The sequence below is a fragment of the Brachycentrus maculatus genome, unplaced genomic scaffold (assembly GCF_059751285.1).
Source record: "Brachycentrus maculatus isolate JH-2025_06_01 unplaced genomic scaffold, ASM5975128v1 h1tg000142l, whole genome shotgun sequence".
NCBI lineage: Eukaryota > Metazoa > Arthropoda > Insecta > Trichoptera > Brachycentridae > Brachycentrus > Brachycentrus maculatus.
The window spans coordinates 895,627-923,257 of record NW_028280895.1 but is presented as its reverse complement, the minus strand read 5'-3'; the positions used below and the strand labels follow the sequence as shown (position 1 = coordinate 923,257).

General features: G+C 35.0%; 2 protein-coding genes across 2 annotated transcripts; both read left to right on the top strand.

The window, feature by feature from the left end:
- Window positions 1-487: 487 nt before the first annotated feature.
- LOC148308975 (lipase member K-like) lies at window positions 488-9,520 on the top strand. The gene is made up of 9 exons (XM_088260786.1): window positions 488-533; window positions 1,823-1,978; window positions 2,862-3,042; window positions 4,339-4,450; window positions 5,430-5,667; window positions 6,609-6,707; window positions 7,601-7,682; window positions 8,395-8,537; window positions 9,224-9,520. Exons 2-9 carry the CDS (start codon window positions 1,895-1,897, stop codon window positions 9,383-9,385), a joined length of 1,101 nt encoding a protein of 366 aa, XP_088116912.1. The 5' UTR covers window positions 488-533; window positions 1,823-1,894; the 3' UTR covers window positions 9,386-9,520.
- Window positions 9,521-13,764: 4,244 nt separating this feature from the next.
- LOC148308974 (gastric triacylglycerol lipase-like) lies at window positions 13,765-27,589 on the top strand. Its single transcript, XM_088260751.1, has 8 exons — window positions 13,765-13,827; window positions 19,006-19,186; window positions 22,008-22,119; window positions 22,667-22,904; window positions 23,553-23,657; window positions 24,398-24,479; window positions 25,241-25,383; window positions 27,386-27,589. The coding sequence occupies exons 1-8, from the start codon at window positions 13,765-13,767 to the stop codon at window positions 27,587-27,589; spliced, it is 1,128 nt and encodes a 375-aa protein (XP_088116877.1).
- The last annotated feature ends 42 nt before the right edge of the window (window positions 27,590-27,631 follow it).

The following is a 27,631-nucleotide window of genomic DNA, read 5'->3' as shown; positions in this document are numbered from 1 at the left end:
ATACCTGATTGTGCCAAATTTTTCTCGGTCTTCCTCTGCTCCTTTTTCCAGTTACGTTCGCCTCATAAATGTATTTTACCGTTGTTTCCTCACTTATTTGTTCTGCGTGTCCAAACCATCTCAACACACCTTTCTTAATTAAATTATATTGTAGACCCCTTTCATAGTTAAATCAGCCCACCCTATCCGATATATTTGATCAATCTTGTGACACAGTACATACGAGTTCACAACAGCCATCTATTTTGGATTGAGAAAGCTTTTATTAAGCAGAAACCCTTTTATTTGGATGTATGCTTATGTATGTGTGCCAGGCGTAGGGTCCTTAGTTTAATTTGTGTTTTCGTAAAGATAAAAACATAAAAAAATGTAATTGCTACATTCTCTCTTAGGCAAAGATAAATTATACGTATTCGAGTATATATTTATTATGGATTTGCATATTGCAAATACATGTACATATAACACCTCACTAGAATATGGACCCACTGCTAATTTGATTTTGTGTCGTGTTGTCATAGTGTCGGCAAATAGTGTTGTGCATAAATATAAACATAAATATTATTTTTTGACATCTCATCGAAGATGAAGAAGAATATGGAAGTCTGGGAATTCACGGGGCTGACAACCGTCGTAGGGTGGTTTAAGTGATCACTTTACACACGTGTAACATTCACCAATTCTACCCATTATTGACAACCACACTACACAAATTCTTGGAAGTTCTATATATAAATGAACCAATTTTGAAACATTGTTCTTGAACCATGTAAACCAGCCTATGACGGTCGTCAGCCTCGTAAATGCCCAGACTTCCATATTCTTCCTCATCTTTGATAAGATGTCAAAAATAAAATGAAAAATGCTCCTACAATTGGAGATAATCCAGATTTGTGAACAAGTATTTGGACACACTCAAAATGTTGTACATAAATATAAATATATAATAGTGCCCCTTTTTGCTTAATTTAACCATTTTTTTATACCAAGGGGAAAAAATACATGAATCGAAATAATTAATGTGGCTAATTACTACTTTTGCCCATTTTTCTGGCAAAGCATGAGATCCGTAGTAGAAGAAATACTGGTCTTTTGAAGAAATCTATTGCACTATCAATTCTTTGTAGGAATCAAAGTGCTGTTCCGACAGTCCACGTTGCATTAAAGGAAACAAGTGGTGATGTGAGGAGGCTACATCAGGTGAATTTGCGGGGGGGGGTAAGACTTCCCAGCCTAGTGCTTCCAAAGTTTATTGGACTGGCTTAGCCACGTGCGGACGGGCATTTTCGTGCAGCAAAATCACTTTTTTAATGGGCCAACAGACACTGCCATATCTGTTAGTCCATTCACCACGTTTTTCCTCCAAAGCTCGATTCGAATTGATGAGCTGTAGCGATCAGTAGTAACAGTTTCACCGGGTTTCAAAATCTTAAAATACACAGCATCTTTCTGATCCCACCAGATGCATATAAAGGCTTCTCTCCTTGGAAGTTCCGTTTTGATTGTGATGTTGATGGTTGACCTGGACCAACTGTATATTTTTTGCTTTATCCTGACGGAGCACGTTCCAGATAAGCCTCCTTGAGCATTCCATGTGCTTCGGTAGCCATTCACCACGTTTTTCCTCCAAAGCTCAATTCAGACTGACGAGCTGTTGTCGGTATGATTCAGAAGTAACTGATTCACCAGATTTCAAAATCTCAAAGTACACAGCATATTTCTGATCCCATCAGATGCAGAGAAAAAACCTTCCCTCCATGGATGGATGTGATTTACTTAATATATGTTTTAAATAAATATTTTTTATAACATTCGATAACAGTTACAGTAGTGAGTATATTCTAAAAGGAAAAATTAAATTTATTTTTAATAAGTGTTAAAAATAATACAAAAAATGAATAAAACACTAAGTTTGTTGATGATCATTTTATGGAAATCTCAACTGTCGTCGTCACAAAACACAATTCCCAGAACTGCGGTGAGTACTGATAACAATGTGAAAATTATTACCGCATTTAAAACTTAATACATAAAAAAGCGGACTAGAAAAAAATGCGCACAAAAAAGACTGAAGAGTTACAGTCATCAAGGCAAGTCTTATTTTGTCTACTTCTCCTTTACATGTCGTGTGGTCCCCCCGACGTTGACTATTACTTGTGAGAATGTGTCCCTATTTTGGGTAGTCCAAAACATTTCCTCGATGCTCCATACTCCTGTCCGCCTGTGTATATTTTGGAGCCAGGAGATCCACCTTCATCTGATCTGATCTTCGACCCCCGATCTTACCTTTGATGATCAGTTTGTCTACAGTTGATCTAAACAGCGTCTTAGTGTTACAGTAAAACCACCATGATGTACGTCTGGCTCCTATGCAGCATTTACCTCTGACATATGGTATGCGCAAATAAATGTCATACATGTCCTGTTTATTCTAAATTCATCTTCTTCTTCTTAGTGCAGGCCTTGTAGCCTGTTTTTGAAAAGAATTAGCCTCCTACGATGTTGATTCCCAGGAACAATCCATCTCATTGGTAGTCTGCCCGGGAGTCTTGAAACCTTGCGATTGGCGGTGCAGTGCAATGAGGGGGAGTCTGGATGGTTCCATTCTCTTCACATTCATTGTCTTCTCCACCTAACGACCACTTGGATCTCGCATACTTCTATTATCCTATAGTGTTATTCTATCTCGTAGACTCTTGCCAGATATGATGCGATGTGGGGGAGTCTGGATGGTTCCATTCTACTCGCATGCTCATACCATTTTCTTCTTCGTTGCCTTCCCCACATAGCGAGAGCCTTAATTTCTGACAAACTTAGCGCGTTTTTTGTTAATATTCCTATGTGTATGAAATGTTACATAGATGGAGATATTGCGCGCTGAGGGCTACCCCGTCGAGGAACACGTGGCGCGCACGGCTGACGGGCATCTGCTCCGCGTGCAGCGTATCCCCCCAGCGCGCCCGAAAACGCCCGTGCTGCTGATGCACGGCATAATGGATGGTTCTGAAAGCTTTCTTGTCATGGGACGCAACAGAAGTGTAGGTGAGGCTCTTCTTTGTGCTTTTGTATCTCTTATTTTTCAGACTTCTCTTGTTTGGACTTTTTTGATCCACTTCCTATCCGTGACGGGGACAATGTCATCAGCTCATCTTTCAGAGAGAATGGAACGCTACACCACTCTGTCTTTGCAAACAATCTTCGCCTCATCAACATTCATACATCTCTTCATATATATACCCGCCGATTATTGCAACTCCTGATCTGACCAAACCATTACAAGCTTTGTTCGCTTTAAATTCAATTTTGTTCCATATTAAAATTTAGAAAAATATCTTTTGTTTGATGAACGCATTAACACGTTGTACCTCCCTAGGTTAAGCGGTATAGGTACGCATATTCAAATCTATCAAACTGGACACATCTTTATACAATTTGAATTTGGTACAAAAACCTGTCAAATGAACCAAGCGAGATTCTTCTGTGTTTCCAAATGTCAAAATGGTGTAAGAAAACTGTCACGATGTGAAAATAGTTTTACGCATAATTCTGTTTCCATTCTTGTTTCTGCTCCAGTTTTTTACGGAAACCATCGCGGACATGCACACAATAACCTTTGTAAGTTTCTTTGCAAATATACATTCATTCATAAACATTACTATTGTCTTACGTGTTATATTCTATTCATTCATCCGCTTTAATTGTGTTCTTTAACTTATTTATTGTAACTGCAGACAGTTGGTAGAATTCCATACTGAATTGTTGGGTAATATATCCAAAATAAAACAAGGTTTGTTGTAGTTTAAGATTATGTAGTTTATTGTTTTGGGTGTTAATTTTAAAAGCAATTATTTGTTGGATATGTTCAACTGTTTGTTTATCAATGCATTCAAATTCTAAAGGATGAAGTTTATAAGACAATTTGGAATGAAGGACCTTAATATAAGTGGAGTAGGTTGTCTCTCTTCCGGTAGCAGTCTTTGATTTCGGTCTTCAGCCAGTACAGTTGTGCTTTCTTCACCGCTTGGTTGCCTGTAAATGATCTGGATCTGTGGATATATGTATGTAGTTTGGAACTAATTTAAGCTTGCTGCACTGATTATTAAACCACAGATTTAGGATCACTTTATGAAGTTTAAGTTTTAATCCTCGGTAAAGCACTGCTAGAGTAGCTATGTCAGCTACTTTTACCTTATTTATTGTAACTGTAGACAGTTGGCAGAATTCCATATTGAATTGTTGAGTATTATATCCAATAATATATACAAGGGTTCTTTGATAACCATCCCTTCGACTATTCTCACACACATTCTGTATCAAGTGATTTTGATATGTTTACAGGATTTCTCCTGGCTGACGCTGGCTATGACGTGTTTTTGGGGAACATGAGGGGCAACTGGCACACATCGCACGAGAGCAAGTCCAAAAGCGACCCATCGTATTGGGATTTCGGGTGTGTAAATTATGTACTCATAAGCAATTTTCCTTATAAGGGCGTTTGTGCACTACACGGAATTATACGGAATTTTACCGTCCGGCATGTCAGTTAGCATTTTAAAACGACGATTGGCTTGTGCTTTTGTCAATTTTTCTTCGGATCTGTGCTTTTGATCGGTGCGTGAACACATTGCGTGTAAATTCGATCACGCCAAACTGTCGTAGTCGCTTTCATTTTTCATGACCGGACTGCCGGACGGTAAAATTCCGTGTAATCCACAAACGCCCTAACTGTGCAAGCTTTAGAGAGTACTTTTTATGTTATAGTTGTTCTGTCGCTTAAACCCATTCTAAAGGTTTTTGGGCAGAATCTATTTTAAGAAATGTAATAAGATCATGAAGCAATTCCGCGAGAATATATAATGGAAAAAATAACTGCAATATTCCACTATAAAAAGTATCCTATTATTTCCACCTTCAAAGAGACAATTTAAAACGATAATGCAATTTTAAAAAGTCACTTCCAGTACGTGGAATATTGTGGATAGATACTAGCAAGGAAACGTCTAGTGTACGACTTTGTTACCCGTTTGAAAATCGAAAATATACAAAGTATTTTTTTTGTAGCTGCTAGGGGTAAGAGAAAAAAACAACATATGGAGCAAAATAATGGGTCGGCGATCAAGACTTTGTACAATCAAAATTGTTTCATTGTTTTTCCTATCTTTCGCCTTGTGTATATGTTATTTGTTATGTGTGCGAGTATAAAATGATTGATACTTAGTGATATTATATTCAAAGTTATAAAATAAAAGTATTTTTTAAAACTTGCATTCAAATTTTGTCGTTCTCACAGGTTGACAGTTTTTCAGAATGGAATGAAGTACAGGACTCTCGTTTTATATGTTTACCAAAAATGTTTACCTAGACGTCTTCATTGTTATACGTTTCTTTTTTCTATTGATCAGGCATGTTTATAAATGATTTGTCCACAGAATTGACGAGCTCGGGCAGCTGGATGTACCTGCAATGATGGAGCTCGTGCTGCGCGTGTCTGGCGCGCCCGCGCTGCACTACGTGGGCTATTCTATGGGCACGACATCCTACATGATCATGTGCGCGACCAGACCCGACCTGGCGGCGCGCGTGCTCTCCTTCGTGGCGCTGGCGCCCGCCGTGCACATGTCGAGACTGCTTCCTTTGGCTGACTTGTTCACAAGACTGAGACTGGCGGTATGGTACTTGGGATATGGTACTTGGGACTTTTATTTGATTAAAAGTTCTAAATTGTGTTGTTGATTGTTGATCGAGGACTTGTGCTAAAAGGAGAAAAGTACGAGCTATTGCATATAATCATAAATAGCAATATAAAGGGTCGACGATGTGTGCTCAGAAGACAGTTTGCCTGGCTCCAAAATATACGAGATTGTACGGGGATCAGGACCGTCGATGCGCTGTTTGAACTGCCCAAATAAGACAACTGCTTTCGAGTGATAGTCGACATCTAACAATGCATTTAAATTTTACTCGGCAAACTAAGTAAAATACAAATATTGCAGAAATGTGTTTTAATTAAATGAACTTAGAAGTATTTAACATTAAGGCGGTGACTGACCGGAGCATTTCGTCATAACAAAACATCGTAACATCGCTCGCGGCGAGCATGTTACGTTATGACGTTACGGCATTGCCAAAGATTATATACTAGAAATGGGCATTGCTGACTGACCACGATCAGTGCTCGCTAGTGGCCTTGTGCTCAGTGTTGCCATATGTCACACCAAAAAATCTGAAAATCTGAATGAATAACTCAAAATCTGTATGAATCTTTGCAACATTGCATTCGTACTGTAGTTAAAATGTCAGACGACGAAGACGTGATTTTTGGTTCTGTGATTTTAATAAATTACTGCTTACTCCAAATGAAGAAAAAAATAATATGGTGCCAATCCCCACAAATTCCCCCCAGTTTGGGGTATTTCCCACAGATTGGCAACCCTGTACTAACTTAAAATTGCATCCGACTTCGGATGGAGCATTCGGAAGGAGCGGCGAGCAGCTCGGCTCGCTGTACTGACTGCCTGAATGCTCGTATCGTAACATGTTACGTTACGACGAAATGCTCTAGTCAGTCTCCGCCTTTAGGTATGTGTTTTAATTTTGTGTGCTTGCAGGAGAAACTCATGTCGCGGGGGGTCAGCCACATCACGCTGACCCCATTCTTCAAATACTTCTTTGTCTTCATCCAAATGACAGATCCTCAAACAAATTTGGTGAGGCCAACTATCTTCTTCTCACATTCCCTCTCTGGGTGTTAATAGTGTGTAGGGCAGAGCATTCGATCGATAAGGTTTTCCTTAGTTGAATGAAGGCAAGGGTTTTCAGATCAGTTGAGGCAGGGTTTTCAGTCCTGCGCAGGGTTATTAAGTCAAGAAAGACAGGGTTATCAGGTCAGTAAAGGCAAGGTTTTCAGTCCTGCGCAGGGTTATCAGGTTAGTAAAGGCAGGGTTATCAGTCTGGCGCAGGGTTATCAGGTCAGTTTAGGCAGGGTTATTGGTCCTGGGCAGGGTTCGAGTGTCTTAGAAACTCCTTCGAAAACTGTTGTTTTCCAAAGATGTTTCTTCATAGACGAATCGATTTCAGTAACAAAAACCATCAATCACACTCAATCTTCTGCTTCATTATGTATTTTTATAGCGTTATCTACGTTTATCGCATAATTTAATTTCCACTCATTTTTAAATAACTATTTAATTTTGAATTGCACGGGATTTGATTAGCCACATTAACTTGTCCATTGATATGTGTAGGTGTGTGTACTGTCTGTATTGTAGAGCTAACATTACATACATTGCTTTTATGAAATTCCATAATGCATTGCTGATGCGTCAAAGATTATGACGTTACGCATGTTTAATGTGACTTGTGACCAAAGCACTTTTACGTATACTTTAGCAACGTACAGAGATATACCATCTTCACTGTCCCAATAAGTTTTTCTTCTTATGGATGGCTCAGACCAGATAACTTTTAAACATTGTATTTATTTTATTGTAGCACATCTATGGGTGTGCCACAGGATTCTAACTTTGGACCTGTATTACAACATAATAAGGATGTTTTATTTTTATTTATTGTAACATGAAGTTAACGTTTTTTTTTCCAGAAAATGGTGTCAAGTCTAGCCGAGAATGTACAGCCGTTATGTTTCAAAAGTTTAGTCCACTTTTGTCAATTAGCTCAAACAGGTATTGCGGAATATCTAACTGTAAACCATTTTCAATATTAGATTAGCAATGTGGCCGAAGAACTGGAGAACTCGTCTTTGGAAAAATTCGAAAGAAGATCCGTGATCCTTATTATGCTCCAATATCGATGAGTTTGTTTTCTTTGCTGTCCGTGGGATTGAAAACATCTTCTTCCAGTATTTTTTGACATCTCAACATAGATGAAGAAGAATATGGAAGTCTGGGCATTTACGGGGCTTACAACGTGTAACATTCACCGATTCTACCCATTATGGACAGCCACACTACTCAAATTCTTGGAAGTTTTATATATACGATCCAATTTCAAAACATTATACTTGAATCACTAGAATTTCACTAAAGACATCTATTGGTGAGACGAAAGACGCTTTTTATTGAGCAGAAACTCTTCCATTTGTATTCGAGGTCCGAATCCTGAATTATAATCACATACATGAGAAACGCCAAAAAATATCCTTTTTATCATATTATTTTCGCTTATAATTTGACCAGTTAATGTATTTGCAACATTTTGAGTGTGTCCGAATATTTGTTCACAAATTTAGATTATAATTGGAGATAATCCAGATTTTTGAAGTAGTATTTTGACACACTTAAAATGTTGTATCTTCTCCAGCACCAAATCTCAAACGTGTCTAGTTTTAGCATAGGTACTTGAAGGTTGTAATTATTTTTGTATTGAATAATCTAGCAACCTTGAGTTGGTTTGAGTACGGGAAACAGGAGAACATGAAGCGCTACGGCAGCTTGACTCCACCGAGCTACAATCTGACTGCCAACAGGGCACCGGTGGCCCTCTTCTGCGCACAAAACGACAACTTCATCACGATGGAAGTAAGTTAAATTTATAATATAATTTTTTTGACATTACAACATAGTTGAAGAAGAATACGGAAGTCTGGGCATTTCCGGGGCTTACGACCATCATAGGCTGGTTTAAGCGATCACTTTAAATACGTGTAACATTCACCAATTCTACCCATGATTGACAACCACACTATTCAGATTCTTGGAAGTTTTATATAAATGATTCAGTTTCGAAATGTTGTTCTTGAACCATTAGAACTTCACTAGTGTCATCTATTGGTGAGACGAAGAAGCTTTTTATTGAGCAGAAACTCTTATATTTGTATGTGAGGTCCGAATCCTGGATTATAACGACATGCATGGAATCAACTCTCCTCGTCCTCAGGTTGTAGGTCCTTCTATCATGGACAATGTCACCTAGGTCATGCCTTATTACGTTATCTTTTTGTAGCATCCGTGAATTTTTGGTTTTCCTCTAGATGTCTTTAAAGGAAGATCCATAGGGATCACCTGGTTTACAATATGTTCAGGTTCTCTGCGTCCTATGTGCTCATACCATCTCAATTACCTTTCCTCTACCTAAATTAATGTCTGTTATACCTAGGCTTCTCTAAGGGTGAACTCTGTATTCCATGTTATACCAAAATTGAATTTTATAAATCTAATTAATTTCTAAACACAATTATTTAAATGAATGCATGTAAATTTTACAGGATTGTATTTTCGTGAAAAATACTTTGAAAAAAACGAACAATGATGTGGTTTTAAATACAATATCCTGGATGAAGTTCAACCACGGCGACTTCGTTCACCACGATGATCTATACGAACTTCTCAACAAGGATGTCATCAACACTATCAGAAGGTTCAACTAAGTATGCACCACAGAAAAGGAGGAATTAACAGTAGAGACCATGTAAAAAAATATGGAGTTTGATGCTTTTTAGTGTGTGATTTGATTATTAAAAAACGTATAATAAATCATTATTTAATGACTTTTTTTTACAAAAGTACCTACAAAAAGACGGGCACACAATTCGACTGTCTGTTACGGTTTGTATGCTGACGATGAAGTGCCTCTTGCCGATAGCAGAAAATACCTGCAGGAGATGGTGACGAAGGTATACAATGTGTGCAAGGAAAGCGATTTGCTGACGAATCTAAAGTTATGGATTTTGAATGAGATGAATGTAGATCTGAGTGTGAAATAGTAGTAAATGGGAATTATGGAACAGATAGATAATTTTGTATACTTGGGAAGTATGTTTTCAAGGAATGGAAAGATTGATAATGATATTGAAGAAAGGAGAATAAATGCCGGGAACATAGTGAATGGTCCGTTAAATTCAGTTACATTATTCTAATCCTTATACAAATCCATTGGTGCATAGGGCACTGCATCATATCGACGCGGTGTTATCTTGATCGTTAATTGCACGAAGGCAAGTTGATCAGCCCTGCGTTTCAGGTACCAGTTCAGGGTGATAAATAATTAAATATGTATGTGAAAACCACTCATATTTATTTTGACCCCCCTGGGAATCTAACCCGGGACCTCCAGCACGGTAGCCAGATGCGGTAACCACTACACTACAGAGTATATACATTAATATAAATATGAATATATATATATATATATATATATATATATATATATATATATATATATATATATATATATATATATATATATATATATATATATATATATATATATATATATATATATATATATATATATATATATATATATATATATATATATATATATATATATATATATATATATATATATATATATATAAATTTATATATATATATATATATATATATATATATATATATATATATATATATATATGTAATAAAATAACTAGGTACCTACCTATACATTTTATTAAGTACTTACAAATAGTACCTACATAAAACAGTTCTACCACCAGATGTTGCATGCGTCGCTCAGAATAAAACAAAAGACTTCCGATAATATTATTAACTGTCAGAATCAGATAGATATAAAAATTATTGTAAAGATTAATTGAGAATAAACTTTTATTGTCGTTTCTTTAATTACAAAGCAACACATTGTTTATTTTATTATTATACACCCACTTTACATATTATTTACACCCAATTTATAAAGAAAAGTATTACCACGTTATATATATATATATATATATATATATATATATATATATATATATATATATATATATATATATATATATATATATATATATATATATATATATATATATATATATATATATATATATATATATATATATATATATATATATATATATATATATATATATATATATATATATATATATATATATATATATATATATATATATATATATATATATATATATATATATATATATATATATATATATATATATATATATATATATATATATATATATATATATATATATATATATATATATACTCTTTATTTTTTTGTTTGTTTTTTTTTTGAGGTGTGGGCATTTACGAAGCTAACGACCGTCATAGGCTGGTTTAAGTGATCACTCTACACACATGTAACATATATGAATCACTAGAATTTCACTTCAGACATCTTTTGATAATAATAGGAGATAATCCATATCTGCGAAGTATTTGGACACACTTTAAATGTTGTAAAATGGCTAACTGGCAAATTCAATGGCAAAATTAAATACTGTATTAATTACAATATATTTAAGAAATTAATATAATATTTAATTTAGGGAGATGGTTGGCCACCCCTCACCGCTGCCTCAGGCTCCCCTCTGCTACCAACTTTAGCGGGAAAATTAAATTTGCCATATTAATTTGCCCAGTGGTTTCGCTGGACGAGCATTGTGAGGGGCAAATACCATAAACGCGACATGAACGAATTGTCATCAAATCAGTGAACAGTTAGATATACAAATATAAACAAATACTTTAATTGAAAAGTGAGCTTATTACTGTTTCAAAAGTGAACTAATTAGTTTTTATTTAATATTTTTTCGTTTTAGTAAAGTTGTGTTAAAAATTAGTCAATGTTGTATTAGTTTTTTTTAAACGTTTGCGTGAATTGTGATAAATGTAATACTGTTCCCTAAATTTCCCGTAGGACAAAAATATCATATCAGCTTATCGGCTGTCCAAATTTAAAACACAGCAAGGGACATTTTTTTTGTAGTAGGTTTTTTTTGCATTTATGGACTCTACTTTGTCCAAAAATGCAAAAAAACCTACTACAAAAAAATGTCCCTTACTGTGTTTTAAATTTGGACAGCCGTTATGTGACTTCAATATATATACATATATTAAAAAATATATATTATTCGGTCGTATTTTTGTAGTTTTTTATACGATAAAGTTAATTTTAAACATTTTTTTTTTAAAATCCCATAAAAAATAAATATCACATGAATTTAAATAATTAAAATATGTACTTAAATATAAAAGTTGCATTTTATTTCGCAATATTTTTGGTACGTCAAAATTATTGTAAACAAATCGCTCACTCCATTCAACAACGTCATTTATCAAAAAACTTGATTTTTCAGGAGATCGTTTTTAAAGTTTAAGAATATAATGAAATTGATTAAAAATAAATATCAAGCCACTTATTGAACTTTTTACTGCGCAACAGATCTTTTTAGGTAAAACCTGAAGGTTTTTTCTACATTTGAAAAATATTTAATTTATTTATAAAAATAATTAAACAATACATTTTCTTCAAAATGCAACAACAACATTTTCTGCCCTGTAGCGGGTAAATGTTAAGTTAAAAATATGCCGCTTTTGCAGAGATATAGTACATTTTCTGGGCATTCCAAAAACTGAAAATTGACGAAAACTGAAAATTGATCAGATGTTTTCAATGAAGCATATCATACATTTTTTTTAATTTAAGTAGTGTGGTTGTCACCTTGGGTTGTATGTTAAGTGTTACGCAATGTTTAAAGTGATCACTAAAACCGGTCAATGACGGGTAGCACTCGTGTAGAGATAGAAATAAAATTGTGTGTGTGATAAGAAACCAAATTTGATATTTCAACATAGATGAAGAGGAATATGGAATTCGGGCTCACGATCTATGTTGAGATATAATTCTTCGTCTATGTTGAGATATAATTATAAATTACTCCTAAGTGGACGAACCCAGATTTGTGAACAAAGATTTTGACACATTCAAAATATTGTGGAAGCAATAAATGTTGAGCAACTAATTGAAATATATTATTTATAAAACAATTTTGTTTAAATACGACCTTTTATTTCACAAATTAAAGTTGTATTTTTTACCATATAGTAATTTAGATGTTGGTATCTATAGTTATTATTTCATAGGTATTGATTAAAAAAATGTAATTTTCTTGCCCGTTCATAGTTATTGATGAAAATTTAACGAAAACCAAATGTCAAGGTCATGGGATCAAAATTAATCGATCATCGTTAGCAAATAAACACAAATATTGGGTTTTTATTTTATTTCATTTACATATACATATTTCGTTTTGGTTCCATAATAGGCCTTTGTCAGGATGTTGGATTATCAGCTGATAAATTAATAGGAAAAATCACAAGACTAATGATAACATTCTTATTGAAATCTGTTGGGAACTAAGGGAGATATTAAAGTTTAAACTTTGGATATTTGAATAAAACGAAAAACGTGCGTTCGCATACGTCATCAAATTTCCGTCATCGAACGTTTTTTGACGTCATATAGTTTATTGTCTATGGTTTATAGAGCTGTAATAGTAGTAGTGTGGATTGTTTGTTTACCACTATATTACCATTTGTGTTATACAAATATGAAGGGAGGGTGGACCATAGACATCAACAAATAGAGCCGCCAATAATTTAGCAATGACACCAACATTAAAATAACTCCATCGTTTATGTGGCGTCATTCATTGCCAACTTACGAAAATAATGTTTTTTTTGAAGGCGAACTTTACAAAAGAAAATGATGAATGAAAACATTAATTATATCTGCTGTTATAAACACAAAACGAGTCTTATACAATCCATTATAGGTTGAGTATATTAAATTAGATATTCCTCCCGTATGACAAAGATCCATTATGAATAAGTAGTTTTTTCTATGAGAAGATAATCAATTCAGAATGTAGGTACTATAAAAATGCTACACGTTATCAGCAGTATAAGTGTGAATAAAACATAATATTTAAATTTATTGAATTAAGTACCTAAATATATTTATATATTATAAAAAATGAATAAATTATTGTGTTTAGTTATGGTTATATTGTGTAAAGCTGGCGTATGTTCACAAACCCACGAAAACAGCAAAATGTCGACGGTAAGTACTAGTTACAAAAATATTTTTTTTTCAAAAGTAGAAACCATTTTAAAAAAAGAGAAATATCCAACTATCTCGAGATACCAACATTATTTTTTTTCATTTCATTCAAACCCTTATCTGCACCCTAATGGTGCACAGGGCACTGCATCATATAAACGCAGCGATCTCTTGTTCGTTAGCACATGAAGGAAAGGTGATCAGCCCTCCGCTTCACGTACCAGTCCAGGGTAAGATTGAATAAATATTACAGTGAAAAAATCACATATATTTTTTATGTCCGCCTCCGTAGTGTAATGGTCAGCATGCTCGGCTACCGTTCTGGAGGTCCCGGGTTCGATTCCCAAGGGGGGTAAAATAAATATAAGTGATTTTTTCGCTGTTACATACATTCAATATTACCCTGGACTGGTGCCTGAATCGGAGTGCCTGAATCGGAGGGCTGATCACCTTTTCTTCATGTGTAAACGATCAAGATAACACTGCGTTTATATAACGCAGTGCCCTATGCACCATGGGTGTGCGGATAAGGGTTTTATTATTATTATTATTATATATTTTAAACCCCCTGGGAATCGAACCCGGGACCTCCAGAACGGTAGCCGAGCGTGCTGACAATTAAACTACGGAGGCGGACGAACATGACTTTACAATACCAAAATGCAATACCAAATAATTCCAATAGAACTTTAAATATTTGAGAACCAAGTGCTACAAATATCTTAATAAATCATTAAATAAAAAATAAGTCATTAAAATGCTAAAAATTAAATTAATTGTATTATATACACGTTAATTTAAGAAGATTCGCAACTACATTCGCCTCAAAAATGTGTTTAACCGTTCTTTCCTAACTCATTCGTTGCACATCGCTCATTCCTTTCACCATCGTCATATATAAATAATCGTTAATTTTCAGTTGTGTATGTTTTCGGAATGCCCAGAAAATGTACTAAATCCCAGCAAAAACGGCATATTTTTAACTTAATATTTACCCGCTACAGGGCAGAAAGTGTTGTTTTTGTATTTTGAAGAAAATGAATTGCTTTTTTTTTAATATGCTGAATATTTTTCAAATGGAGAAAAACCTTCAGGTTTTACTTAAAAAGATCTGTTGCATAGCAAAAAGTTCAATGAGTGGGTTGACATTTATTTTTTAATACATTTGATTATATTTTTAAACTTTAAAAACGATCTCCTGAAAAATCAAGTTTTTTTTTATATATGACGTTGTTGAAAGGAGTGAGCGACATGTCCAAACCATCTCAACACACTTTTCGTAATTTTATCGATAATGCCTTTCCATTTCTTCCTTATTTCACCATTCGAACATCTACCATACATAAAATGACCATACATCCTATTTTGAACGGGACCGTCCCGTTTTTAGATAGCCTGTCCCGTTGTCCCCAAGTAAAGTTTCGGGACGTTGAAAAATCCCGTTTTCAAAAAAAGAGCAACACACGGCAACAATTTTGTTGCCTAAAATCGACGATAGTTAGTCTGTAGCCGTTTCATATAATTTGCTGAACAAATCCTAGCTTGATTTCAGTGCATATCAGTCATGTGTAAAGTGACCACACATTTCATACCCTGAACAACGTAATTTTTTCATATTTGTACTATTTATTCCTCATATTTTCTTTATAAACATTCCTTTTCGTTTTATTAAAACATAAAAACTATGAAAAAATCGTGTTTTCTTGAATATACATACTATTACGTAAAAATTGGTAGATTTCCCGTTTTGAAAACAAAAATAAATGGTCACGTTAATCATACATCGCTTTTTACGTTAAACAGTTTTAAAATTCTATAAAATACTAAACCAAAATGTAGGAATAAAATAATGAAATTATAAACCCATAAAATTATGATTTATAAAGCATTAATGATATTTTTTCGCTATTTTTCCTCAAAAACAGAAATAATCGTTTTAAAAATTGCCAGCATGTGACGTCTGACATCGAGATGTGACCTAACGGATTATGAATTTTTGCGTATAATAATTTAAACATTTATAATAACCTCATAAAAAGTTCAATATAAACATGATTGGTTTAAAAATTCAAATACGTAATCTGATATTTTGCATGTTATACAAATTTACATATTTTAAAATTCTGTTCATGTAATATGTCGCTCACTCCTTTCAAGAACGTCATAAATCAAAAATCGACAATTTTCAGTTGTGCATGTTTTCAGAATGCTCAGAAAATGTACTATATCCCAGAAAAAGGGGCATATTTTTAGCTTAATATTTACCCGCTACAGGGCAGAATGTGTTGTTTTTGCATTTTGAAGAAAAGGTATTGTTTAATTATTTTTTTAAATTTACTAAATATTTTTCAAATGGAGAAAAAAACCTTCAGGTTTTACCTAAAAAGATCTGTTTCACAGAAAAAAGTTCAATAAGTGGCTTGATATTTATTTTCAATACATTGTATTATATTTTAAAACTTTAAAAACGTTCTCCTGAAAAATCAAGTTTTTTGATTTATGACGTTCTTGAAAGGAGTGAGCGATGTGTTACCTACACGAAGTTTGTAGGTTATAAAATTACAATATTTTTTATTTATTACTAGCTGTACCGACTAAGCGTTGCCGTGGCTCAGTCTGGTTAAACGGAAAAGAAAATTTTATAAAGCACACATTTCTCACTTACCTAAGAATCACTTACCTTTTCTCTAAGTATTTTGGCCATATTATTATTTATTTGCTTGGAAAACTATTTTCACCTTATTTTTGGTATTTTACCAATTTGACAGTTGAAAAAAAAACAATGGAATCTCACTTAGTTTGCTTTAAATTCATTTTTTTTCATTTATTTTAAAAATGCGTCTGTTGGTGACCGCATGAATAAATTGTACCTCCCTAGGTTAAGTGGTATAGGTACGCATATTCAAATCTATCAAACAGGACACATTTGTATACAATTTTAATTTGGAACAAAAACCTGACAAATACAACCAAGTGAGATTCTTCTGTGTTTCCAAATGTCAAAATGGTGTAAGAAAACTGTTCTGTTACAATTCCCATTTTTTTCCTTTTTTTTATTATAGAAACCACCACGGACATGCACACAATAACTCTTGTATGTTTCATCGCAATCGGTTAAATATTATAGGAGTCTTTAGAGCAGATTAACGAGCTGTTCATAGGACAAAAGGGGTATTCACAAGGCTTACGACTGTATAAAGTGATCACTTAAACCAGCCTATGACGCCTGTCATAGACTGGGTATAGGTCATAGGTCATACGACCTCGCAAGCTCTATTCATACCCAGATTTCCATATTCTCTTCATCTATGTTGAAATCTCAAATGTCAAAATGACAGCTAAGTGAAGAAACTCAGATTTATGAACAAGAATTTGACATTAAAAGTTGTCCGCCTCTGTAGTGTAATGGTCAGCACACTCAGCTACCGTTCTGGAGGTCCCGGGTTCGATTCCCAGGGGGTTCAAATAAATATAAGTGATTTTTTCACTAATAATTATTCCATATTACTCTGGACTAGTACCTGAAGCGGAGGGCTGTTCAACTCTGCTTCATGTGTTAACGATCAAGATAACACTCCGTTTATATGATGCAGTGCCCTATGCATCATTGGGGTGCGGATAAGGGTTTGAAAATGAAAATTCGTCCCACCGTATTCCCATATCTGATACAGAAGCATCTAGGCTTACTGACAAACCTTCTCTTGCAAAGCAATTTTGTTCTTGTTTTATGAAGTAAGTTGCCAAATTTAAAGAAAATGTGAAACAAAATTGTAAAATATCCCTGTCACTGCCAATCTAAATAAATACAAGTTTGTAAAACTACCACCAAATATTCTAGAAGTGCCCCGAGGTAGGCAGTGAAAGGGATAAGAAGTTAGTTAGTTCAGTTGGTCAGCTAGATCCGATTCCGACCAGACGTTGGCCGGTACACAGAAACCTCCTCCACCCCGACCAGCACAGCAGACAGCCACGGAACAGTGCAAAGACATTTGCAGAAAATGCTCAGTTATCGCATTTCCCACTCAACCATTATTCATAAATTCTCTATTACGGATCCCTTTCACAAGTTATGATTTTTTCCTTGACACAAACCTATCACTATCCTAAGAAACGATGGACAAAAATAATATAGGTACGAGCTTATTCTAAGCTCTAAAAGAGACTTTAAGAGATTTTACCGCAACAATGCTCCGCTTTTAATGAAAAAAACATGTGATATGTACCTCTAACAATTGTTAAATAATATAATATATTGTTGTCAAGCAGGTACCTACTAAGTTTTTTAAAAAATCCCCTGATAATTTTTAATATCACGGTTTACCCACTAAGTATTTATTTAAAAAAAAAAATAAAAAATCGCCCTCGGTAAGACACATATAAATGCGATCTATCCTCATTTTCAGTAGGTAGTTTAAAAAAATTGCTTTATAAAATTAATTAACTTTGCTTTCACCACTTTTTTTATTAACACAATTCAACCTACCGGTTTCAACAATGCATTGTCATCATCAGGGTTTATTTTAAATCAAAAACATTAAAATACTCTCACCAAAAACTTCCACACACTCCATAAAAATCCTATATGGAGTGTGTGAAAGTTTTTGGTGAGAGTATTTTATTGTTTTTAATGTTGTTGTTTTAAAATAAACCCTGATGATGACAATGTATTGTTGAAACCGGTGGGTTGAATTGTATTAATAAAAAAAGTGGTGAAAACAAAGTTAATTAATTTTAAAAAGATATTATATTGAAAGCTGTCCCACCGCATGCCCAGATCTGATACAGAAGCATCTAGGCTTCCTGACAGACCTGCTCCTGCTAAGCAATTTTTTTTTTAAACTAAGTTGCGAAATTTATTGAAAATGTGAAACAACATAAAATTGTATCCCGATTTTATTGTGAATTTACATTTAAAAGCTTTCAATATACCTGTCACTGCCAATCTAAATAATACAAGATTGTCCAAGTCCATCACCAAATTTTTAAAAAGATATTATAAAATGTGCCACAAAGTATCTGCAGAAAACATTCAAGAAATTAAAAAAATTGCTTTTAATTAGTGCAATCATGTTTTTGCACTGCCGATATACATAATACAGTTTGTTGTTGTGCCACTGTTCCAAATCTCTCTATTATTGGAATTACCCGATATTGATTTCATCATTGAATGTACCACAGATGGAGTTGTTACGCGCCGAGGGCTACCCCGCCGAGGAGCACGTGGCACGCACGGCTGACGGGTACTTGCTGCGCGCCTACCGTATCCCGCCGTCGCGCCCGCGCCCGCCCGTGCTGATGCTGCACGGCTTGTTCGGCTGCTCGGACCACTTCCTGCTCATGGGGCCTAGCAACAGTCTCGGTAGGATTAGTTCATAAGGAACTCGCAAGAGAGGTGTTATCATACATAAATTTAAAAAAAGATGTATGGTTAACGTGACCATTATTTTTGATCATGACCGTGACCATCATCTACAAATTTTTACGTAATAGTATGTATATTCAAAGAAACACGAATTTTTTCATAGTTTTTATCTATTAACCAGTCCGGGAGCATGGGCGTAAATGAATGTCAGTGCAAATTTTCCTTAAAGGAGTATGGACGTTAATGAACGTGGAAGTCCGTCTGTCAGTTAGTATGATGTGACTTGTATAGCAATGACATCTGTTGATATTTGTGTGTAATTTTGTCATAATTGTAAAATATTTCGGATAGGTGTTATGATTATTAAATTAATTTTAACATAATTTCTATCTTCATAATACATCGATTTCATGAAAAAAAAATTCTTTTTCATGTAAAAAGAACCCACTCCTCAAAGAAAGTCGGACATCAATTTTTGTACTCCCGGAAAGGTTAATAAAAAGAAAAGGAATGTTGATAAAGAAAATAACAGGAATAAATAGTATAAATATGAAAAAAAAATGTTGTTCAGGCTATCAATAAAATGACTCGACTGCAATCAGTGTTAAACGCAGCAGCGAGACTAATTTTTGGAATTTCTAAATTCAGTCACATCACCCCACTACTTCACAAACTCCACTGGTTACGCTTTCCCGAAAGGGTTGAATATAAACTCTGCCTACTCATGTATAAATCAATACACAATATGGCTCCAGAGTATCTTAAGGAGCTGTGTATTCCAGATGAATTGGTTGATAGACGTCTCACGCTTCGATCGGCTACAACATCTGCAATGGGCAAAGTTATCTTACCAGCTCGCAACCAACGCACTAAATTTGGCGAGCGTGCCTTTGCTGTTGCAGGACCGACGGCGTGGAATGCTCTTCCACCAATGGTTAGAAATAGTGAGAGTGAGATGATCTTTAGAAAAAGACTAAAAACACATTTGTTTGCTAAATCATTTCCACCATAATATTTTCCCCAATTCATTCACCGTGAGCGCCCTTGAGGTATTTTTTTTACGAAAATGGCGCTGTATAAGTTATCCAAATTTATTATTATTATTATTATCTAAAAATGTGATGGTCCTGTTCAAAATGAGACGTATGGTCACTTTAATCATACATGATAAAAATAGTGAGGTGTCCAATATTTTGGTACCATAAACCAAGCTAGGACACAAAATGCCGAACCCTCTTCTAGAGGATCGGAAGGCCTGTTGACTGTCGTCAACAGTCCGGCTTCTCTTGATTAGTTTAACCTGGTTTTCTCCCAACATCATTGCTCATGCAAACGCTGGGAAGTTCCTAATTAATATTAATAAGAAGACCCACACTATCTCAGATTAAAACATATTCTTCGCTAGAAAAAATAAAAATCCACTACTTGATCTACAAACCTTGAATAAGCAAGGTAAATAAATGCAACAATGATCTCAAAAAACTGTCTCGGTGATCTTAATTGGCTTTATTTTTTAAATTAAGTTTTGTTTTTGTAGGCTGAATGGAACTCACATCTGTGCTGTTATGGTCCCTACATTTTAAGTGTGTCCAAATACTTGTTCACAAAATCTGGATTATCTCCAATTACAGGAGTCAACTTCATATTATATTTTGACATCCCATCAAAGATGAAGAAGATATTTGATATTTTCTGGCGTTTCTCATGTGTGTGATTATAATCCAGGATTTGGACCCCACATACTAATAAAAAAAAATCTGCTCAATAAAAAGCTTCTTTTCATATCACCAATAGATGTCTCTAGTGAATTTCTAGTGATTCAAGAACAATGTTTCAAAATTGGTTCACATATATAGAACTTCCAAGAATTTGAGTGGTGTGGTTGTCAATAATGGGTAGAGTTGGTGAATGTTACACGTGTGAAAAGTGATAACTTAAACCAGCCTATGACGGTCGTCAGCCCTGTAAATGCCCAGACTTCCATATTCTTCTTCATCTTTGATGAGATGTCAAAAATAATATGTTATGGTCCCATTAAAGGGACGAGGGAATACTAGCAATCATACTAACGTCATACTAAACTCTAGTCTAGGTTTTCAATTTCAATTTCAATTTCAATTTATTTAATAAAAAAATAATATATACATTACAAACAATATTCAAGGCGTATATATTATAATAAAAGTAAGCAATAAGACTTAAGTGTAGAAGAATCCCGCTTCGGAAAACTCCTTCGGACACGTGGAACAGATCAATATCTAATGTGATATTGTTCAACATAGCGGTAGCTCTTCCTACAGGCATAACCATCGGCAGGTTGGTCCTGTGTATAGGAATGTGAAACAATCTATGCCGACGCTGTCTTAGGTAACTATCGGGAACATACAGACCAATGCTCTGGATAATTTCAGGATTATCGATCATACCGCGCAACAATCGATGGGTTGGCCGTGCAAGCAATGTAGAGGTCTGAATGGTTCCATTCTCCTCACATGCGCTTACCATTGTCTTCTTCGTTGCCTTCCCCACCTAACGACATCTTTAATCTCACATTCTTCTCTTGTCCTGGTGTTCCTTATTCTATCTCGTAGACTCTTGCCAGATATGCTCCTTAGAGTGTTCATTTTTGACACTTTTAGCTCGTTTTTTGTTATTTCGGTGTTCGCTCTGCATTCGATTCCATATGTTATCATTAATTATGTTCTTTATTCAAATGGTGCAACAACAGAAAAAATACACAGTGCCTACAAATAAAAATCAAGTTTTGGTATTTCCAGTTTCACAAACGTCCTACGACTATAATTTTTTGTGTTTGCAGGATACCTCCTGGCAGACGCTGGCTATGACGTGTTCTTCGGGAACTTGAGGTCCAACACATATGCATCACACGAGAACAAGTCCAAAAGTGACCCATCGTATTGGGATTTTGGGTATATAAATTATTTTCCTCATAGAGTTTAACAAAATGATTATTAAAAATAAAATAAAACAGTTTCAGTTGCAACTGTTTTATTTTATTGATAATCAAGCCATGCAATATATCGGTACGGTAAAGGCAAACAGGTATATCTGACTCAGACCAAATTTTACAGGAGAGCAAAAACAAACTAGTGAAATTAAATAACTCATTTGTTTTATGTATTTTTATATGTACACATCTTAATAAAACTAAATAAGTATGTATTCCAACTACAGCTATATCCTTTTGCCAGATTATGGAATACACTATTTTAGACATTTTGTGGAACAAACTTAGAAAATGAAAAATCGGATAGATATACCCCTTTGCCATTACACTACCGATATATGCCAATAGGACGTAAAGCGTTACATATTATCATATACATGTAAATAAAAGTAGAATTCAATCCAATAACCGTGTATAATTTTGGATATATTACCTACTAATGCAAAATGGAATTCTACCAACTGTCTGCAGTTACAATAAATATCATCTTTGTTGGGTCACGTTTCCAGGTTTGACGAGCACGGGCAGCTGGACGTGCCCGCGCTGGTGGAGCTCGTGCTGCGCGTGTCCGGCGCGCCCGCGCTGCACTTCGTGGGCTACTCCTCGGGCACCACGTGCTACCTGGTAATGTGCGCGACCAGACCCGACCTGGCGGCGCGCGTGCTTTCCTTCGTGGCGCTGGCGCCCATCGTTCACATGTCCAACGCGCGTCCATCGGCCAACCTGCTCACGAGTCTCAACTTGCCGGTATGCTTAATATAAGATATTTTTTTAGAGGTCTACAAATTTAGGAAAACAGGGGGAAAGAGGGATGAAAGCAAGATGAAAGCGGAGTGAACGGTGTCGATATGCGCTCCCTCTGACGAATGTGTGGAAAATCATTTAATGACAGAATTAAATACTTTAAAAGATTAGGAAGAGTTCTTTAAGGTGGTATGGACATGTGGAGCGAATGGATAACGAGAGAATGACTAAGAAAATTTATGTAGCGAATGTGAGCGGGAAAACAGAAAGAGAACGGCCAAAAAAGGCACAATCAGATCAATCAAACGTAAAATCTGGTAGTGTTAAAAGTCTGCGTAATCAGAGGGCATGTATGACTAGATGCATGGATGTGATGGAGGTGAGGAGTTTTTGTCATGACAGAAGAGTGTGGTGTTCCATCCTTTCTTTCTACTCCTGCAGGGAAACAGCGTGATGGTAATAGTAGTGGGACAAATTCAAATTTCCTGTAGTAAATTGATGGTGGCATCCGCCGTGTGGCATGTCGCGCCATATTCTGTCAATACCCAGACTCCCATATTCTTCTTCATCTATGTCGACACGTCTAAATTTAAATGCTTAATTGTTTTCAATCGTACAAATTCAGCTTGTAACGGTCTCTTATTATTCCAGGAGGCTATAAGGTCGCAGGGCTCCAACCAACTCACAATGAGCCGTATAATCAGGACTATTTTAGTTTTAAATGGAATGTTGTCCGACTATGAACAAGCTGATTGGGTAAGGTATACTATTTAAGTGAGATTTTCTTCTTCTTTTTCATTTCGAATCCTGACCGAAACAATGTTAATTTGAACCTTTGACTATGATTAGCCCAAAATAATTATGACTATAACTATGTATAAGTCATTTTGGGCCCAAATTCTAAATTTTCTTTAGTATATGTAAATATATGTAACACATACAGGTTTTCCACTTCAAATTGGACATTTTACAAACCAAAATGGACATATAAAAAATGAAATTGAATGTTTTACAAAAAAAATTGGATGTTATTTTATATTTAAAATTAAAAAAAAATTCTCCATGGAAAACATAAAAAAAAAGATAAATATATAGAACAAAACCATTTTTATTTTTGTTATCAAAGTCATCTTATCTAACTGCTTATGGAAGAGCATTCCAAGTATTTAGATCTGCAGCAAAGGCCCACCTACCAAATTTAGTGGGTTGATTGTGTTATGTACAAACGATTGTGTAAAAAGTATAAATATCAGTTTTAGCCCACTGTTGTTGAGCGGTTTTGTTCATCGACCCCGACCATAATTATACTCAGACAGTCTGCCGCCCGACCCTCAGTATACTGATCACAAGTAACCACAAACCCAATACCCATCTGTACAATGTTTTAGGCGTCTCTTGCACTCTACCAAAAGTAAGTAGAACGCTTTTAAGCGTTTCTCGGAAACAATGTGTTTGGTATTTCAACTAATCGGTTAAAAAATGCCTTGCTTTTTCAGAACCTGGTACCAAGTATAGCCAGAACAATACAACCTTTCAGTTTCAAGGAATTTCTACACAATCATCAGCTCGCCATGACAGGTAATAAATGCCTGTGTGTTATACACATGTTTTAAATATGATTTAAAAAAAAAATTCAATTGTTATATTACCCACAAAAACACTTTGCTCACTACTTTCAACAACGTCAAATATCGAAAAACTTGATTTTTCAGGAGATCATTTTTAATGTTTAAAAATAAAATAAAATGTATTAAAAATAAATATCAAGCCACTTATTGAACTTTTTACTGTGCAACAGATCTTTTTAGGAAAAACCTGAACGTTTTTTCCTCCATTTGAAAAATATTTTGTGTATTTAAAAAAATAATTAAACAATACCTTTTCTTCAAAATGCAAAAACAACACGTTCAAGACTTCATTATGCATTGCCACATTCCAGCTTTCAGTGAAAGGTTTTTATTTGCTCTGATTCGAGTGCACCGTTCACTCTGTTTCCAGCATTATTCACTCTCCTTTCTATATCTTTATCAATCTTTAGGGATAGTCCTAAAGAACATCTTCTTTTTTTAACTCTTATCTGCACCCGATGCTGTATAAGGCACTGCATCATATAAACGCAGTGTTATCTTGATCATTAATACAAGAAGGCAAGGAAACCTAATTGAAACCTAATTAACTACTTTGAAGAGGACCCAAACACATTTTGTTTTATGTCAACCCACATATTAATTGAAAAGGCTTAGTATCATTCTGTCGTTTGCATAGAAATGTAGTAATGAATATTAATAATATAAATAGTAATAACATGAGATTATATTGATTTAATTTGATTGATCCAGCAACTCTCAGTTGGTTCAACTACGGGGAACAGGAGAACATGAAGCGCTACGGCAGCTTGACTCCACCGATCTATGACCTGACTGCCAACAGGGCACCGGTGGCCCTCTTCTGTGGGAAGAACGACAACTTCATCTCGCTCCAAGTAAGTATCCACTAGACTTAAGACTAGACTCCACCCCACTTAACAGTGTCAATGTTTATGGTACCGATGTCCTTCATAATTTTTATCGTACCATGAAACAAGCTAGAACACAAAATGTCGAACCCTCTTCTAGTGGAACGGAAGGTCTGTTGATGACAGCCAACAGTCCGGCTTCTCTTGAGGAGTTTTACGTAGTTTCTTCCCAGCAGTGAGCAAATGCTGAAAAGTTCCTGACTGGCCCACACTTGATTATCCCTCCTGTTCCCAACACAGATTAACCCATTGCAACACAAATTTGGCGAATCGCTGGCCAAGGTCAATTTGTCACTGACTCACAAAGCCGGGATTCGCCGGTATATCTGTGAAGTGATTTTTTTAATATTATTTTTTGACATCTCATCAAAGATTATGAAGAATATGGAAGTCTGGGCATTTACGGGGCTGACAACTGTCATAGGCTGGTTTCAGCGATCACTTTACACACGTGTAACGTTACCTAATTCTACCCATTATTGACAACCACACTATTCAAATTCTAAATAAAGAACTTCCAAGAATTTGAATAGTGTGGTTGTCAATAATGGGTAGAATTAGTGAACGTTACACGTGTGTAAAGTGATCACTCAAACCAGCCTATGATGGTCGTCAGCCCTGTAAATGCCCAGACTTCCATATTCTTCTTCATCTTTGATGAGATGTCAAAAAATAATATGAAAATAACTCCTGTGATTGGAGATAATCCAGATTTTGTGAATAAGTATTTGGACACACTCAAAATGTTGATTTTTTTTAACATTAAAACAGAATGACAATAACTTTTACAACTCTGAACTGAGCACACTCTTCCAAAATTACCTGGGGATGAGCCATAATGATCTAGCTCAGTGTTCTGCAAAGTGTGTGCCGCGGGACACTGGTGTACCATTGTAATTAGTCGGTGTGCCGCTGAAAAAAGTCACACAAACGAGCAAGAAGAATTCATATAGCTAAAAATGGATACGAACACACAGCTAGCACACTTTTGGCTGCATAAAAAATGAATATCCACTGCTTTCAAAGCGTGCTATTGCAACTCTTTTACCATTTGCCGCGACTTACTTGGGCAAATTGGGATTTTCGACTCTAACTGCTATTTAAATAAAAGAGAACGCCTGTGGACGATCAACGAAGAGATGCGAGCAACATTATCAACAATAGCTCCAAATTTTTATCGCCTGTGCCGTGTTAAGCAGGCTTAGATTTTGTGTAATATATGTTTTAGCATTATATTAATTTTAATAATTAATCAATATTAAATAAACTTTGTTTTTATCTTTGGCGTACCTATAAAATTGATTTATTTGGCAGGTGTACCTTGAACAGAAAAAGTTTGCGGAACACTGATCTGGCTTACGAACAACAAAAAATTGCTTTTGCTATGCTGATGTCGATTCCCAGATGTCGATCTATCTCTTTGGTGGTCTGCCCGGGAGTTGTCTACCTTGGGGTTTGCCGTACAGTGCAATGTGGGGGAGTCTGGATGGTTCCATTCCATGCCATTATCTCCTTCGTTGTCTTCCCCACCTAATGACATCTTTGATCTTGCATATTTCCCTTATCTTGTTTTTATGTCATTTTTTTAATATATTTTTTAAACAAATAAAAATATTTCTTGCATGTTTTTCGTAGATACTTTGTGGCACATTTTATAAACTTTATAAAATTAAACAATTTTGTTTTAACCACTTTTTTATTATTAGTACACTTTATCCTATCGGTTTCAACAAGAACCTTGTCATCATCAGGGTTTATTCAATTCTAAAACATTAAAATCATGAATAAATACTCATAAATAATTACATTCCCTTACCAAAAACTTAATGTTTTAGAATTTAATAAACCCTGATAATGACAAGGTTCTTGTCAAAACTAGTAGGTTAAAGTGTACTTATAATAAAAAAGTGGTTAGAACAAATTTGTTTAATTTTATAAAGTTAAATAAAGGTTTTTTGTAAATTTGCAGGACTGTGAATTTCTGAAAAACGTGCTGCAAGAAACACCCAAGGAAGTGGTTGTAAAGATCGTATCTTGGAAGAACTTCAACCACGGGAACTTTATGTTCTCCAAGGACCTATATAAGCTTCTGAACAGAGATGTCATCAAATTTATCAACAAATTCCAGAAATTGCATATGGAGGATAATCTTGGAAAAAGAATTCTGACATAGTAGTATGAAAAAATAATGTGTTTGTACTGGCTGTGCCCGCAA